The following is an 18,863-nucleotide window of genomic DNA, read 5'->3' on the forward strand; positions in this document are numbered from 1 at the left end:
CTTTGTCCTTGATCTGTATGATAATCCACATTGGATGTGGTTCAAAGTTACCCCAGGAAGGAGAACCATGAGGTGAGAGCTGGAACCCTAAAGGATGAGTACAGGAACTTCCCCATGACAGTCTTGCCCTTTGTACTTTCTCACCCTCAAAGTTCCAAGGTCCAGCCAATGCACTGTCCTTTCTCCCCTAAATCCTTCTTCCACCCAGTGCAGCCTGGTTCCTCTGCTACAAACCCACGGACCCCACACTCATTGGAGCCAAGCAGCAAGGTCCATGCACTTAAGGAAATTGGACTTGGGGTTTTCAATCATGTGAAACATTTCAGTGTATTCTGAACTGTCTGTAAGGATGCTCGACACATGAATGCCACCATCCTTGCTGGATTAGCGGCAAAAATCCATGTTCCTCAGCACAGGCGGAGAGAGGCCTACCGGGCCCTCACTGACCCCACATACCTCACTGCACCTGATTGCCCCACACACCAGGTTTCTTACCTGAGCATTCTTGCTTAAACTGTACCCTCCCCCACATCCCTTTATCACAGGAAGCTAAGTTAGATGGAAATAAATATACAGGCTGAGAGGGACAGGGCTCTCAAGAAAGTCAGTGAAAAATAAAGACATCAAAATTGTGGATGGAGGAACCTCTGAAAAAGGCCAGGTTTCAAGACAGAGATGCAATGTCCAGGCCTGCATGCCTCTCTAAGGCATAAACAGTACCTTGGAATTATTCTGTAATTAGCATCACTTCATCCAGTGAGTCCACATAGGTATCAGTTTCCCGGGTGGGTGACCAGAGCATCTGACCCATCCCTCCCCAAATATACCTTTGGTCTTTTTTTTTCCTTTTAGCAATTTGTTTGTTTGTTTGGTTGGTTGGTTGGTTTTTTGGCTTTTTCAGGCAGGGTCTCACTTTGTAGTTCAGGCTAGCCCTAAACTCACTATGTAGCCCAGACTTGCCTCGAACTCACAGTGATCTTCCTCCTCAGCCTCCCTAGTACTGGGATTACAAGCGGGCACCACTACATCCAGCGCCTTTGTTCTTTCCATGTACCCTTTCTACGTGACTTGTTTCCCTATTAGATCAATATTAGCTAAGCAGCTATACTTGCAATCATATAGGTTGATTACAGTTTGACCCATGTTGAACCCACATTGTGACTCTGCTGTCTAAATTTTCCATGACAAAGGGTCTAAATGGCCACCCACTTGAGACCCTCCTATCTCTCAATAAACCTTTCTTATTCTTAACCTCTACTGTTCCTTGAAATTAATTCTTCAATTTTGGGGACACAAACTCAGGACATCTGATATCTAACAGGTTGGGAGTTCTATTTTTCCTATATCCCCACAACCTCTGTTGTTTTCCCTTGAGACCAGGTCTTTCTGTGTAGACCAGGTTGGCCTGGAACTCACAATCCTCCCTCCTCAGCCTCCCAAGTTGTGAAATCATAGGTGTGTGGCCCTGTGTCTGCATCTCTACTACTTCCTCCATAAGGTTTCACTTTGGAAGGCCTCTGTCTCCCAGGTTAGTCCTGCTTTTCTCTCCATGGCTCCATGAAGACCCCATCTACATCCTCTCATGACATTGTTTGTGAATTCTGCTACACTTACACCCTATCCTGTAAAAGTCCCTTGATTGGTAGCTCTTCAAAGAAACTCTAAATTTGCCAGGACATAGATTGTCTTAGACTCCACAACAAAAGGAAGCCATGCTTCTGCCAACAGAAGAAATAGTCTTTATCCTGCATCTCTGGGCACAGACTGATTTGGAAACATGAGGATAGATACTGCAGTCTTCTAACCCTTTTTCCTCTCTCCCATCTTCCATTATAACTGGGTTCTGATGTTGCTGTGGTAACCAACAGTCATAGAATACACTCTTATGTGTTCTCTTGGCCACAGAGACTCAAAACCCTGAAGCATTTCTCAGTTCACCTGTTTAGGACTGAAGACTTTTAGAGATTATCTATCAGGTAGGCAGCCACCAGGGCAGGTCACTGCAGTCTGGGGGGGGGGGGTGCCCGCATGCTCTCCCACACCCATTTAATAGCTACAGCATCATGGGAAAAGGTGGGCTATGTATGCCATTAGCTGGTAGGATGATGACCATGTAAATGGATATAAGCTTTCTGGAAAGCAATTTGGCACGGACTATCCTAAGTCTCCAACATACTGTATGTCTGAACTTACATCCATAGGTCTGACATACAGAAATATAATGACAGACGGGGCCTGAAATTAATGGACACAAAAAAGGGTTCCCCCACATGCCTACTACCTCTTCTCTTTTGTGGTCTTTGGTTTTGTTTTCAGCCCAGGTCTCCCTACATGGTCTAGGCAGCCCTGAACTTACCATCCTTTCTCATCCCCTCAAAAGCTGAGATTATAGGCTTGTGCCACCATGCCTGCCTCCCTTCTACTTCCTCCATAACTTGGCTGATCTAAGGCCTCACCCCAGGAGGTTACTCCTGGTCTCCTACCCACTCCCAGCCTGCCTGCAAGAGGTGCCTTTCTAAGCCCTCTCATGATATCATTTGTAAGCTCTTCTGCTGCTAGTACACCCTGGTTTCTTTCAGTCACTTGATTTGTATCTCCTCAAAGAGGCTGTGAACTCCCTGATACATGGATCATCTTAGACTCCACAATAAAAGAGGGAAGCGACTCCCATGACATTCATGCTTCTGCCAACAAAAGAAGTGCTCATTAGCCTGAATGGTGTGCACACAGAATATTTTAGAGGAAAGTGATAGACCTTGCAGTCTCCTGCCCCTTGTTCCTCTTTTTCCTGTCTCCCATTATGGCTTGGTTCTGATACTTCCATGGCGATCACCAGTCACAGACCACAGACTTGTTTTCTCTTGGCCACAGATACTCAAACTTTGAAGGATTTCTCACATCTCCTTGTCAGGACTCAAGATTGAGAGCTTATCTTTCAGGTGAGCAAACACCAGGGCAGGGCTCTGCAGACTGGGAAAGAGTGTGTGGGTGTGTGGGTGTGTGTGTGTGCATGCGCCTGACCACACACTCTTCTTTCATTACTTAAGTACATGACTCTGTTCTTCTCCCCAACATCTTTTCTTCATTTTCTTCTTCTGAAGCCTCAGGACTTGACAGAGACAGAATACAACTATAATTTCATGGCAACCCCAAACCCCAGCAGTGACTGCTCAGACTCAGAGCAGCCCCATTTGAAAGTAAATTCCACAGAGAGCTTCCCAGGGGGTGATCTCCCTGCTTCCCACCCCTTTCACCAAGAGACCAAAACCTCCTTCAGAGGTTACATCTGTCGCCAGGAGACGACAACCTTCTATGAAGGATGTGTTGTGGGTTCTTCAGTCAACAACCTCCCCACTGTGGAAGAACCAGAGGACACACAAAGTCTAGGAAGATGCAAGGACCACAACTCTCACACTGAGGACAACCCCAACTTGGTGTGTGCACCAAATACTGGCGTTGAAGAGGATGAGGACACAGACTCAGGCAGCAAAGGAGCAGGAGCTGATCAAATTGTTACTGACAACGACCAGCAGATAAACAAGAATTCAACATTCAGAGGGCAACGGATTGACCACGTGGATGGCTCGCCAGTAATTCAGCTTGTCAGTCCTAAACTCACCCAGGAACAAGCAGCAGAAGAGAGGAACAAGGAGGAGAGAAAGGAGAAAAGCAAAAGCAGTGAGGATGAGGATAAGGAAGCTGATAAACAAATTGAAAATGGTGAAAACCAAGATGAAGGCATGCTAATGGGATCAACTGAACAAGAAAAAAAGGACATGGAGATCAAGAACAACAAAGACATGGAGAGTAATAAAAAAGAGTATGTGGAGCTTTATGCACAAATCCAGGTGTATGAAAGATCTGATGACACCAGGCTACCTGATTCCAATGAGGACAATGGAAAAGAGAACAGTGAGAGCCACAAGGAGAAGGAAGAAATACAAATCAATGAAGAACCTCAGGATGCTGATAAACAAAGCCATGGCTATGACAAAGACAATGCCCTCCAGCTCCAAGATCCACCCGAGGAAAACTTCCAGCTGGGCAGCAGATCCCCTCCTCATCCAGCTCAGGTCCTGTGTGAAGAACAGTGTACATGTGAGGACCTGCCTGCCTGTAAACCACCAGAAAATACAGAAGTCACCCAAGTCCCAGAGATGCCAGCGATGCTCCCAAAAGATGAACCAGCTGAGGTGAGCACAGAGCTGCCTCCCAGGAGAGGGTGGACAGGACCAGGATACGTGCTAGGTTAGACAGTGTTGGGTCAACACTGCCTTCTGTGAAGTAGGGCTGGACTCCAGGTGTCTGACAGGATCTGCAGGGGGAGGAAGACAGGAAAAAAAGGAGTCAGAGAGGAGATGTAGGGAAAACACCAAGAAGCACTGAAAGAGAGATGGAGGGTAGAAAGAAAGACAAAGGCAAATCATTATGCCCACAAACAAACAATAACAAAAAAAAGTTTTTGGAGGGTCTCTGCTTCAGTGTTGACTTTGAAACTGGCCATTTACAGTTGGGCTACTGCTAGTAAAAGGAACTGAGTTCCATAAGTGAGTAAACACTGGCTGCACTGCTGGGAGGTTAGACTTGTCTAACTCATCCTCCTTTTCTCGGCAGATGCTGAAGACCAGCACTGAGGGGTCCTCCTCGGTCTCCTCTGTGGAGGCAGAGGAGGACGACACTGGATCTGACACACAAACCACAACCTATGTGAACTGGAGGCAGGCCTTTCACTCGCTCTGGAAAAGAGTCCTCGCATGTCTGGGGAGGAGAGTGATGGTCAGCAGCCCACCATCAACCCCAACCGAGAAAAGTCTTCCCACCTCCAAGGAAACCCACCCTGAATAAACCCTCAGTGATTAGCACAACTCAGTGCACTAAGCACACTAAGCAGTGTAATGGCCTCACTTCTATAGTTTTACAGTTTTATTGTTTTTAATAAGAGGAAGGTTCTTGTTCTCTGTGTCTGCTTCCTCCAGCACATCTTCTCTATGCAGGTTGAAAGGAGCCAGGCTGTGCAGAGGACTGAAATGCATTCTCAGCAACTTGCAGGTAGCATGGTGCTTCCTGAAGAGAAAGTGTGCTGCTTCTCTCCCTTCTCTCCTGCTGCCCAGGTTTTCTTCAATCTTGACTTTATCCATTTCAGGGATTTCATCCTGTTCTGTCACTAACTCACGTCTCCAGGTTTACAAAACAGCAGCACAACCAAGGTGGCATGCTTTGGGGTGATCTTCCAGGGCCTGAGCAAGCAGCAGTGCAGATCCAGTCACTGAGGAGGGCGACTCCAGTTGACAGTGTTTGGGGCGTGCAGAAAGCAATTGTCATGGTCCTGGGGCACCAGGCTGCTTCTGGCATCTTGGTGACTCCTAAAAACAACAGAGATCTTCATCCATTTCTCCTTAAAATGAAGGAGGAGAAAGTCTTGGTGGAAGGGGTTGGTGGTGGCATGAGACACTCAGAGCCACAATAGGGAAAGACCACAGCCACAATCCTGGGCCCTTAACCCATTGCTCAGGATTTGTGTTTACTCTGAGGCAGATAGAATCAAAGGCTGCTTTGGCCAAAACATCGCAGTAACCCATCTCTTGGGCCTAGAGATGTCAAAGTATAAAAATCTTCACGTTTCTTCTGTTACTTTCCATACATAACAGAGATGAAGAACAAAATATTACACAAACCTATTAATAACGAAATGTCAGCCATGCTCAGTAGGACACTCCTGCAATTCCAGCTACTCTGGAGGATAAGGAGGGGGATCCAAGCTCAAGGCAAATTCGTGGCAACTCCTTTCTGATTAAAATAGAAAAGGGGCTGAGGATAGAGCTCAGTGATAGGGCAAGGTCTCTGACTCAATTCCACTGCCAAACACACACACACACACACACACACACACACACAAGTGCTGCTGCCTAAGGGTGGCTTTAGGATTCATTTTCCTACCTAATACCAAGTGGGCCTTAGTTTTTGTTGCCTTGGGTGACAATCACTAGATGGATGTAGAAACATTTATTTTCACTGTCCTGGAGGCTTGGAGACCACAATTAGGGTGCCAGCAAAATCTTAGGTTCAGAGTTTACATAGGAATTTCAGTGGTCCTGGAAGAAATCTTGAGGATTTGTCCTGAAACCGTATCTACAAATGGTTTCTTCTGAGGGTGTATCCTCACGTGAGCACTCCAGGAGATGCAGTTCATGGTAACAGACACACAGGCTACCCCTGGAGCAGCCACCGCTCTTAAAAAGACACATTATCTCTGACACATTTTTCATATTTATTTATTTAATTTATGTATTTATTATTTGATGGTGCTGGGGTTCAAAGCCACAGCCTCATGCATGCTGGGCAAATGCTTTATCACTGACCTATACCCCAGCCTCTATCTGCATCTTAGTTTTGACTTGTAAAAAGTGTGGATTTGGATGATGGACAAGTTCCTTTCACGTTTAATATTTTATGGGGTTTTTTTAACTATGAAACTGACCCTATCCTTTGACTATTGAAATTTTAAAACAACACTGCTTTTATCATTTCACTTGTAATGTTACATGCATTTAAGACAAAAATGGCGTCAGAATTCAAATTGTCTCTGCTGTCCTACAGCTTTCTGTATGATTGCACAGAACAACACAGGAAAGGAATTTCTATCAATCATTTGCTCCCCAAGATCAAAAACATCTGCTGGTCTCTCAGCACCTTCTCTGGGCCACCAATAAACTCTGGAAATAAGCTTCTACTTCTCTAGGGAAAACTTTCCTGCCTTGGGGAAAGAAGTGCAGCGCGCTCCTTGGGCCTTTCCCTGGCACAGCACCCAGCACAATGCACCACGGATATTTTCCTGCTGACTTCACTTCCACCTCCCTTATCCCCAGGGGTAGAACTTGCTGTCCCTACTGTAGCAGTGAGAAGCAGAAAAACCAACTGCCTTCTCAGACTGGGACAAATGCACAGGTGAAGGTCTCACTAACCATCTCCACTGCATCTTGCGGGAAGGGGTACCTTGCAGGGCTGGCCAGCACACCCTCGAGAGGGGACTCTTTCTAACACTGCCTGTCCTCCTCACCTGGCCAAGAGAAACCACACCACAAGGCTGCACCCTCCACAAGGACAGTGGATCATGGGTGCTCTACAGCTTTAGACAGATGCACGGGCTTACAGAAGGGCAAGCCCTCAAACAGGCGGAGCAGCTGGACACTCGCTTGTAGACAGAATTCATACAACAATTTGCAGAAATCATTACTATACCTTCGGGAGACACCAAAGGAATAAAGACATGACAGACCCAGTAAGCTTTCTTCCTGTCTAAAAGGCGATTGTTTTTCAAATTCAGACTGCTAACATTCCTTAAGAAGCTCAAAATAAAAACTGACCCAGTGGTTTACTCTTTCTGTGAAAATCAATCACCTCTCTCATAGATACTAAGTAGGAAGAACTTTTCAAATGGGAAGAGAACAAGAGATAAGGGGAAGAGGAGGGAAGGAAGGGGAAAGGGATTTAAAGAAAAACAGAAGAATTGAAGGGAAAAAGTGGAAATAGAGCTTTTGTAAATGAGGAGAGGAAGAAGGGTTGGAGGGAGTAGAGGGGAAGGGGACAAAAAATTAATTAAGATGTGTTATGTACACGAACAAGTCCCCAGTGATAAATGTGGTCGTTATATGCCTCAAATATGTACTAACAAAGTTAAATAAATTTTTAAAAATTAATTACTTCTCATATGCATGAAAATTAATTAACAGTAAAGCAGGAAAGAAATTTTTTTTTTTTTTTTGGTACCGGGGATCGAACTTGGGTCCTTGCTCTTGCAAGGCAGGCGCCAGAACCACTGAGCTAAATCCCTGGCCTGAGAAATGTTTTTAATGTAAGCCAAGGCTGGGATTTATTTTCATGCAATTTTCTAGTAACAACTCACCACCAGATGTGATTAAAGAAAAACTGAATTTGTCTTGATTTCGAGGTACTGGGGATGAAACCCAAAGCCTCAACTCATGCTAGGTACACACTCAACCACTGAGCTACACAGCACTGAGTTGTCAAAGTTAGGCAATGGGTGCCAATAAATAAGCTGTCGGATCTGCACGATATGAAGTGACTTGTACGTTCAAATAAAACAGGAAAGGCCAGAGAAGGCAAAGTGTGAAATGCATAGACACACCATCAACATAATTTAAATCATAATACATGCTTTTCAAGGTCTTTTTTCAAACTGTTATATAAGAGATAGGAATACAAGATGAAAAGATTAGAACTATTGTCCCACCAAATCCAGGGCTCCTTGGGGTTAGGAACCAGGATTTCCACCATTTATGCAGCTACTCCTTGCACAAGGCCTGAGACAAAGTAGGTCAGTAAATCCATCTGACTATACAACAATTATACAGCATTTGTCCCTGATATTTCCAGAGGGGAAATTTACCTTGTTCTCTCTTCTGGGGCAGTTTAGTAAAGGCTTCCTTTCAATTTCTTTCTTTTGGCTGGGCTTGGTGGTGCATGTCTCTAATCTCAGCCCATGGGAGGCCGAGGCAGAAGTATTGCAAACTGGCAGCCAGCCTGGACTACATAGTGATACCGTCTCAAAACAAACAAAATGGAGGCCAGAGATTTAGCTCAGTGGTTCCGCCACTTGTCTCACAAGCGTAAGGTCCCAGGTTCAATCCCCAGTACCAAAAACAAAAACCAAAAACAAAATGTTCTTTTAATTTATTCTTGAACCCAGGGGCCCCTACCACTGAACTACATCCCAGCCCTTTTTATTTTTCTTTTGAGACAAGTTTTTTTTTTTTTTTGAGACAAGCTCTTAAGAGAGAGCACAAATGACATTTTAAAAACCTGTTCACAGAAGTAATAGCAGAAAACTTCCCAAACAGGGAAAAAGAATTTGACGTACAGATAAGCGAGGCATATGGGACTCCAATTAGCCATGATAAAAAACAAAACTTCACCAAGGCATATAATAGTCAAGATTCCAGAAATCCAACACAAGAACAGAATATTAAAAGCTGTTAGAGAAAAGAAACAAATCACCTATAAAGGAAAGCCCATCAGAATCACAGCAGACTTCTCAACACAAAACTTCAAGTCAAACAGAGCTTGGAGTGAAGTATTTCAAGCCCTAAAAGAAAATAACCTCCAACCCAGATTGATGTACTCCACAAAACTATCTTCCAAAATTGATGGAGAAATAAGATACTTCCATGACAAAGAACACCTGAAAAAATTCACTACCACCAAACTAGCACTCCAAAGTGTTCTGAAGGATATTCTAGAAATAGATACAAGGATTACAACTCCATGAACCATAACAGAATGAATCCACAAAGAAAACAAGAAATTAAACAGAAAAGGAAAGAAGGAAGCCGACAGCAGGAACATAACATGACAGAGATAAGATAAGACAAGACATATCAGTTATAACAATCAATGTTAATGGTCTCAGGTCGCCAATCAAAAGTAAAAGACTGGAAGGCCAGGGATTTAGCTCAGTGGTTCCACCGCCTGCCTCGAAAGCAGAAGGATGTGAATTGGATCCCCAGTTCAAAAAAAACAAAAACAAAAAAGAAAAAGACTGGCAGAATGGATCAAGAAGCAAGCTCTAACAATATGCTGCATATAAGAAACACATTTAATTCAAAAAGAAATTCACAAACTGAAAGTCAAAGGATGGAAAACAATACTGCATGGAACAGGAGCCCAGAAAAAAGCAAAGGTAGCTATTCTATTTACAAAGTAGATTTCAAGCCAAGACTTATTAAGAGAGACAAAGAAGGACACTACATCCTTGAAAAGGGAACAATCCAAGAGGAAGACATAACAATCATAAATATATATGCACCAAATACCAGTGCACCCAACTATATAAAACAAATACTAATAAACATGAAAAATCAAAGAAGCACTAATGCAATTGTAATGGGGGACCTCAATAACCCACTACCACAAATAGACAGATCAACTAGACCAAAATACCCACAATTAAGGCTGGGGATTTAGCTCAGTGGTTCCTCCACCTGCCTCGCAAGTGCAAGGTCCAGAGTGCAATCCCCAGTACAAAAAAAAAAAAATTAAATATTAGAACAGAACCAAACTTTTGAACAAATGGACTTAGTAGATGTCTACAGAGTGTTCCACCCCGCATCAGAATACACATTCTTCTCAGCTGCACATGGGATGTTCTCCAAAGTAGAGCACATACTAGCACACAGAACATGCTTAAGTAAATGCAAAGGAATTAAAATTATCCCATGCATATTATCAGATCATAGTGCAATAAATTGGAAATCAATTCCTCATTGATTTTCTCTCAATCTCTCTCTCAACTTTATAAACACATGGAAATTAAACAACACCCTCCTGAACAACTAATGGGTCACAGATGAACTTAAAGAACAAATTAGACAGTTTCTACAATTAAATGATAATGTCAGTACAATATACCAGAATTTATGGGACATAATAAAAGCAGTCCTACGAGGGAAATTTATAGCAGTGAATACCCATATCAGGAAAACAGAGCAACCTCAAATAAACAACCTAATGTTGAACCTCAACCTCCTACAAAAAGAAGAACAAGTCAAGCCCAAAACTCATACAAGGGAGGAAATTATACCTATCAGAGCAGAAATTAACACAATGGAGAATAAAAAAAAATACAAAGAATCAATGAATTGAAGAGTTGGTTCTTTGAAAGAACAAATAAAATTGACAAACCCTTAGCCAACCTTATCAAAAAAAGGAAAGAAAAGGCCCAAACCCATGCAATTAGGAAGGAAAAGGGTGAAATCACAACAGATCCTGTAGAAATCCAGAACAACATCAATACCTACTTCAAAAACCTGTATTCTAATAAGATGGAAAACACAGAAGAAATGGACAGATTCTTGGATACATATGAATTACCAAAGCTGAACAAAGAAGATATAAAAATTCTAAATAAACCAATATCAGTCAATGAAATTGAAGATATAATTTAAAACCTACCAACAAAGAAAAGCCCAGGCCCTGATGGAGTCACTGCTGAATTCTAAAAGAAATTTAGAGACAATCTAATGCCACTACACGTTAAATTCTTTAATGAAATTGAAAGGGAAGCAATACTCCCAAATTCATTTCTGGAAGCAAGTATTACTCGGATTCCAAAACCAGAGAAGGATCCAACCAAAAAGGAGAACCACAGGCCAATCTCCCTAATGAACATAGATGCAAAAATCCTCAATAAGGTACTTGCAAACAGAATGGAGCAAATCATCAAGAAGGTTATACACCATGACCAAGTAGGATTCATCCCAGGGATGCAGGGATGATTCAACATATGCAAATCAATAAAAGTAATACACTATATTAACAGAGCTAAGGACCAAAACTATATAATCCTCTCAATAGATGCAGAAAAAGCGTTTGACAAGGTTCAACATCTATTCATATAAAAATCCTACAGAAAATTGGCACAGATGGTCTGTATCTCCATCTGATAAAAGCCATCTATGACATACCAACAGCCAACATCATACTAAATGGAGTAAAATTGAAAAGTTTTACTCTAAAATCAAGAACAAAACAAGGATGCCCACTGTCACCACTTTTGTTCAATATAGTTCTGGAAGCACTAGCCAGAGAAATTAGGCAAGAGAAAGAAATAAAAGGAATAAGGACAGGAAAGGAAGGGCCGGGGATTTAGCTCAGTGGTTCCACCACCTGCCTTGCAAGCAAAAGGTCCGGAGTTCAATCCCTGGTACCAAAAAAAAAAAAAAAAAAGAAAGCTGAGGCAAAGAAAGGAAGAAGTTAAATGATCATTATTTGCAATTGACATGATACTCTACATAGGAGATCCCCGCCCCCCCACAGGCCCACCAGCTGTGGCTTCGCTGCACCAAGGCCTGTAACAACAGACCCCCCCCCGCCCCCCACCCCCACCTCTGGCCTCTTGGCTGTGCAGCTACCTAGTTCCACACTACAGAGGCACAGGGGGACATAAAGCCCATTGTCCTGAGTTGCAGAAGTGAACAACAGAGAGAGGGCCTCTCTCAGGCTCCCTGATGAAAACTGAAGCCCCCTGCGAAAGTGAAGAGAATCTCTGCAATAAAGGCACACCAGACCACCGTGAGTTGGAGGGATCATCACCTCCCATCGGAACCTGGACTATCTTCAGGGGAAAGGCAGCTGGAACCTGCAGTAGAACCTGGCGGAGTTCAACACTGCAGGAGGTCAGGGAGCTCAACTTGGGCCTTACAGCCAGAAATCAGCCTGAATCTCAGGGGTCTGCTCCTGGCTTGTTGAGACTCATTGACTTATAACTGCACACTGCTGCCCATGTTGTCTAGTGTGACACCAGAGGCATATCCTGAAGGAGGCCCTTTATTTTTATCTTTTATTTGTTATTTTCAAAATTATCACTATTTTCTTTTGCTCTTATTTTTAATTTTTTTTATTTGCTACTCTTTTAAATTTTTTATTGTTCTCTTTTTCTTTCTTTTCTCTTTTCTTTCTCTCTCTGCCTTGCTCCCTTGCTGTCCCACATTGTTCTTCATCTCCTTTTGTGTTCCTGCTCTGCCTTTAATTTGTGTTTCTTCTTTATCTTTCTTTTCTTCTCTTTCCCTCTCTTGCCTGTGCTCTCTGGCCTCACTGATAGCCTTCCCCTATCCTTCTTACCTATTCCTCCCTCCCCAACTCCTTCTAACCCGCATCTCAAAGGGTAAAGTTGCTATATTGAAGAGTCTATTCACTATAAACATATGTTGGGTTGGTTCTTGATTTTGATTTAATTTACACAGTTAAAGGTGATAGATTAATAACTACCACAAACTGTCATTTTCTAAGAGGTACTTGATGCTACTGTGTTGCTGATTGTATCACTTGGGCTAAGGTGTTGTGATTGATCTAATCAGTTGTCCTTCCTGGTATAATGAACATGAAACAGCCTCAGAGCCATTAGAAAACCTAAAGATCAGCTGTATCTGGAAGACACCTCGGAGAAGCAACCATTCCCTAAGTGTTCTAAATACATCAACAAAGATACTTACAATAAACAACTTCAAAGTATCAACCCAGGAACTAAACCAAGGACAGTACCAAAAACAAAAATGAGAAGACATTTAAGTAAGGAACAAACTCAGACTTCCACCCCACAAAAGGCAAATTCTGGGGGAAACAAGGTAGAAAGTCTGATAATCAACCACTTGGACACCCTGAACTGATAGCACAGGAAGTAACAAAACAGATGAATGAGGCTCTAGAAAAATTCAAAACAGAAATAACTTCCCAGATAACTACAGAGATGGTGAGCAGAGTGAAAGACATGATTAGAGGCTCTAGAACAGAAACAGATAAAAAAAAAAAAAAAAAAAGGATGAGCTCAGAAACATGCTGGAAGCCAGGAATGCCCAGCATAAGAAAGAAATGGAAACCATGATCACCCAACGTAAGAAAGAGATGGAATCCATGAAACAGATTCAAACAGATATTCGGGAGATTAAAAACTCCACTGAAAGCATGCAGAGCAGATTAAGGGAATTTGAAGATAGAATATCAGATATAGAAGACAGAATTTCAGTTAAGGACCATGTAAAAAAGATCTCTTCAAAATAGTAAGGGACCACAAGAAATTAATCCAGCAGCTGCTAGATGATGCAAAGAAGAATAACATAAGACTGACAGGAGTCCACAAAAAAAACAGGAGAAAGTACAATTGATATTAAAAAAAAACTGTTCACAGAAGTAATAGTAGAAAACTTCCCAGACAGAGGTGGAGAATTGGACACATAGATAAGTGAGGCATATAGAACTCCAACTAGTCATGATAAAAAAAAAATCTACACATAGACAGATAATAGTCAAGATCCCAGAAACCCAACAGAAGAACAAAATCTTACAGGGAGTTAGAGAAAAGAAACAAATCACCTACAAAGGAAAGCCCATCAGAATCACAGCAGACTTCTCAACACAAACCCTCAAATCAAGGAGAGCCTGGAGTCAAGTATTTCAGGCCCTAAAAGAAAATAACTTCCGAAAGGAAAAATGATGAGAAATGGAAAAAATGGAAATAAAGTCTTTGTAAATAGGGAAGGGTGGAGGGGTTGAAGGGAGGGCTAGGAATGGGGAAAAAATAAGAACCAAGATGCATTATGTAAAGGTACAATTCCCAATGAGAAATGTAATTGTTTTGTATACCTACAATGTACCAATAAAAGAATTTAATAAAGTGCAAAAAAAAAAAAAAAAAAAGAAAATAACTTCCAACCTAGACTATTGTATCCTGCAAAATTATCTTTCAAAATCTATGGGGAAATTAGATACTTCCATGACAAAGAACACCTGAGAAATTTCATGAACACCAAACCAGCACTCCAAACAATTCTAAGCAATATCCTAGAAATAGACAATGAAGGTCACAACTCCATGAGGCCCAACAGAGGGAAGCCACCAAGCAAGGTAAGAAACTAAAGGGAAAGGGGGAAAAAATAAGAAATAAAAAAGCCAACAACAGCAAAACATCATGACAAGGATGAGTCAATATTTATCAATTATAACTCTCAATGTTAATTGCCTCAATTCACTAATCAAAAGAAGTAGACTGACAGAATGGATTAAGAAGCAAAATCCAGCAATATGCTGTATACAAGAAACACACCTAACTCCAAAAGAAATTCATAGACTAAAAATAAAAGGATATGGGCCTGGGATTTAGCTCAGTGGTTTCACCACCTGCTGTGCAAGGGCAAGGACCTGAGTTCGATCCCCGGTACCAAAAAAACAAACACAAACAAAAACAAACAAAAAAAACCCCCAAAAATAAAAGGATATAAAACAGTTCTCCATGAGACAGGAACCCAGAAAAAAGCAGGGGTAGCAATCTTATTTGCAGACAAAATAGATTTCAAACCAAAACTAATTAAGAGAGACAAAGATGGTCATACATCCTTGTGAAGGGAACAATCCAAGAGGAAGAGATGGCAATCATAAATATATATGCACCAAATACGAATGCCCCCAACTATACAAAACAAATATTGGGGCTGGGGATTTAGCTCAGCGGTTTCACTGCCTGCTGAATAAGCGCAAGGACCAGAGTTCGATCCCCGGTACCAAAAAAAAAAAACCCAAATATTAATGGACATGAAATATCAAATAAGCACTAATACAATTGCAGTGGGAGACTTCAATACCGAACTATCACAAATAGATAGATCATCTAGACAAAAAATTAACAACAAAATTCTAGAACTGAACCAAGCTACAGAGCAAATGGACTTAACAGATGTTTACAGAGTGTTCCACCCCACAAAATCAGAATACACATTCTTTTTGGCTGCACACGGGTCATTCTTCAAAATAGACCACATGCTAGCTCATAGGACATGTCTAAGTAAATGTAAAAGAATTGAAGTTACCCCCTGTACGTTATCAGACCACAGTGCACTAAAATTGGAGGTCAATAACATAAGAAACCGCAAAACTCCCACAAACACATGGAAATTAAATAACATCCTCCTGAACAACCAATGGGTCACAGAGGAAATTAAAGATGAAATTAGACAGTTTCTACAAGTAAATGATAATGCCAGTACAACATACAGGAATCTATGGGACACAATGAAAGCAGTTCTATGTGGGAAATTCATACCAGTGAATGCTCATATTAGGAAAACAGAGAGAACTCAGATAAATAATCTAATGCAGGCCCTCAAGCTCCTAGAAAAAGGAGAGCATGACAAACCCAAAGCTCATAAAATAGAGGAAATTATAAAGATCAGAGCAGAAATCAATGCAATGGAGACCAAGAGAACGATACAAAAAATTAACGAATCAAAGAGTTGGTTTTTCAAAAGAATAAGTAAAATCAATAAACCTTTAGCCAACTTTATCAAAACAAGGAAAGAAAAGGCTCAAATCCATGCAATTAAGAACGAAAAAGGTGAAGTCACACCAGAACCAGCAGAAATCCAGAGGATCATCAATACCTACTTCGAGAACCTGTACTCTAATAAAACAGAAGGGGCTGGGGATTTAGCTCAGTGGTTTTGCTGCCTGCTGTGCAAGCACAAGGACCTGAGTTCCATCCCCAGTACCAAAAGAAAAAAAAAAAAAAATTCAAAAAAAAAAGGAAAACACAGAAGAAATGGACAGATTCCTGGATACATATGAATTGCCAAAGTTGAATGAAGATGATATAGAAATTCTAAACACCCCAATTACAATGAGTGAAATTGAAAATGTAATACAAAATTTACCAACAAAGAAAAGCCCAGGTCCTGATGGCTTCACTGCTGAATTCTACAAGGCATTTAAAGAAGAACTATCGCCATTACTCTTTAAACTCATCAAGGAAACTGAAAAGGAAGCAAGGCATTCAAATTCACTCCTGGAAGGAAGTGTTACTTTGATTCCAAAACCAGGGAAAGACACAACCCAAAAAGAGAACTACAGCCCAATCTCCCTATGAACATAGATGCAAAAATCCTCAACAAGATACTAGCAAACAGAATACAGAGGGTCATCAAGAAGATCATACACCCTGACCAAGTCGGATTTATCCCAGGGATGCAAGGATGGTTCAACATTCGTAAATCAATAAATGTAATACAGTCTATTAACAGAGTCAAGGACAAAAACCATATGATCATCTCAATAGATGCAGAAAAGGCATTTGACAATATCCAACACTCATTCATGATAAAAACCCTACAGAAAATTGGAATAGAAGGTCTTTATCTCAACATGTTTAAGGCTATCTATGAAAAACCAACAGCCAACATCATATTAAATGGTCAAAAACAGAAAACTTTCATGCTAAAATCAGGAACAAGACAAGGATGCCCACTATCACCACTCCTGTTCAATATAGTTCTGGAAACATTACCCACAGCAATTAGAAAACAGAAAGAATGGCTGGGGATTTAGCTCAGTGGTTTCACCACCTGGTGCACAAGCGCAAGGACCTGAGTTCGATCCCTGGTACCAAAAAAAAAAAAAAAAGAAAAGAAAAGAGAAAGAAATAAAAGGAATAAAGATAGGAAAGGAAGAAGTTAAACTGTCATTATTTGCTGATGATATGATACTTTACATAGAAGACCCAAAGTACTTGCCCAAAAGACTTCTAGACCTAATTGACAGATTCAGTAGAGTAGCTGGATATAAGGTCAACACTCAAAAAACAATAGCCTTTGGGCTGGGGATTTAGCTCAGTGGTTTCGTTGCCTGCTGTGCAAGCGCAAGGACCCGAGTTCGATCCCTGGTACCAAAAAAACCCAAAAAAACAATAGCCTTCTTATACACAAATAGCAGACTCACTGAGAGAGAAATTGGGGAAACAATTCCCTTTACAATAGCATCCCAAAAAATGAAATATCTAGGAATCAACCTCACAAAGGAAGCAAAAGACCTCTACACTGAAAACTACAGCACTCTGAAAGAGGAGATCAAGGAGGATCTAAGAAAATGGAAAGACATCCTTTGTTCCTGGGTAGGAAGAACCAATACAGTGAAAATGGCCATAATTCCAAAACTACTATATAGATTTAATGCAATGCCGATTGAAATTCCAACAATATACTTCACAGAACTAGAGAAAACAATCCAAAAATTCATTTGGAACCAGAAGAGACCTAGAATAGCAAAAGCAATTCTAGGCAACAGGAGACATGGCTGGGGGTATCACAATCCCCAACTTGAAACTATACAACAAAGCTACTGTGATAAAAACAGCATGGTACTGGCAAAGAAACAGACTCGAGGATCGGTGGAATAGATTAGAAGATGCAGAAACAACTTCACACATACTCAGCCACCTCATCTTTGACAAAGGAGCCAACCACCCTCATTGGAGGAAAGATGGCCTATTTAATAAATGGTGTTGGAAAAACTGGATTTCAACCTGCCAAAGATTAAAACTAGACCCATACCTATCACCGTGCACTAAACTAAGATTGAAGTGGATTAAAGATTTAAATATTAAGACAGAAACACTAAACTTGCTGGAAGATAAGTTAGGTAGAATTCTTGAAGACATCAGCAAAGGAAAAGACTTTATGAACAAAACCTCAGTAGCACGGGAACTAGCACAAACATTCAACAACTGGGATCTCATCTTATTAAAAAGCTGGTGCACTGCAAGAGAAACCACCAACAGAGCTAACAGACAACCTACAATGTGGCAAAAAATTTTCAGCAGCTGTACCTCAGACAAAGGTCTACTATCTAGAATATATAACGAATTGAAAAAAATCAGACCCCCCAAATTCAAAGACCCAATTCAAAAATCGGCATCTGAAATGAACAGACATTTCTCAGACAAAGAAGTAAAAGAAGCAAATAAATACATGAAAAAATGTTCAACATCACTGGTTATTCGAGAGATGCAGATGAAAGCAACGCTGAGATCCCTCCTCACCCCAGAAAGAATGGCTGTTATCAAGAAATCAACAAATAACAAATGCTGGCGAGGGTGTGGGGAGAAAGGAACCCTTCTCCATCACTGGTGGGAGTGCAGGCTGGTGCAACCACTGTGGAAATAAGTATGGAGACACCTCAAAGAACTAGGGCTAGAGGTCCCATTTGACCCAGCTATTCCCCTGCTGGGTATCTTCCCAAAAGAAATAATAGAATCCTACCACAGTGATATATGTGCACCCATGTTTATAGCAGCAGAGTTTGTAATAGCTAAAACTTGGAAACAGCCCAAGTGCCCATCAACTGGAAACTGGATAAAGAAGATGTGGTTTTTCTATACAATTGAGTACTACTCTTCCACAAAGAAGGATGAGCTTCAGACATTTATAGCTAAATGGAGACCATACTCTTATGTGAAATAAATCAGACTCACATGTTTTAATACCACATTTTTTTCTCTAGGGTGAGAAAGCGAAAATGTAAATAAAGAC

General features: G+C 41.3%; 1 protein-coding gene and 1 long non-coding RNA gene across 3 annotated transcripts in view; one reads left to right on the forward strand and one right to left on the reverse strand.

Annotated features, from left to right (window-relative positions):
• Positions 1-18,863, reverse strand: part of LOC101711572 (uncharacterized) — a 46,489-nt gene that overhangs the window by 13,818 nt on the left and 13,808 nt on the right. The window lies entirely within an intron of this gene.
• Positions 1,862-4,913, forward strand: LOC147826802 (uncharacterized). 2 transcript variants are annotated; one of them, XM_087217293.1, is made up of 4 exons: positions 1,862-1,976; positions 2,872-2,939; positions 3,102-4,193; positions 4,615-4,909. In XM_087217293.1, exons 3-4 carry the CDS (start codon positions 3,141-3,143, stop codon positions 4,843-4,845), a joined length of 1,284 nt encoding a protein of 427 aa, XP_087073419.1. In that variant the 5' UTR covers positions 1,862-1,976; positions 2,872-2,939; positions 3,102-3,140; the 3' UTR covers positions 4,846-4,909. The 2 variants fall into 2 exon arrangements, with proteins under 2 accessions (XP_087073419.1, XP_087073420.1); XM_087217294.1 differs by having other exon boundaries at positions 1,878-1,976; positions 3,108-4,193; positions 4,615-4,913.

This window comes from Heterocephalus glaber, unplaced genomic scaffold, assembly GCF_053883595.1.
Source record: "Heterocephalus glaber isolate CG9 unplaced genomic scaffold, H.glaber_assembly_v1.0 deba00001461, whole genome shotgun sequence".
NCBI lineage: Eukaryota > Metazoa > Chordata > Mammalia > Rodentia > Bathyergidae > Heterocephalus > Heterocephalus glaber.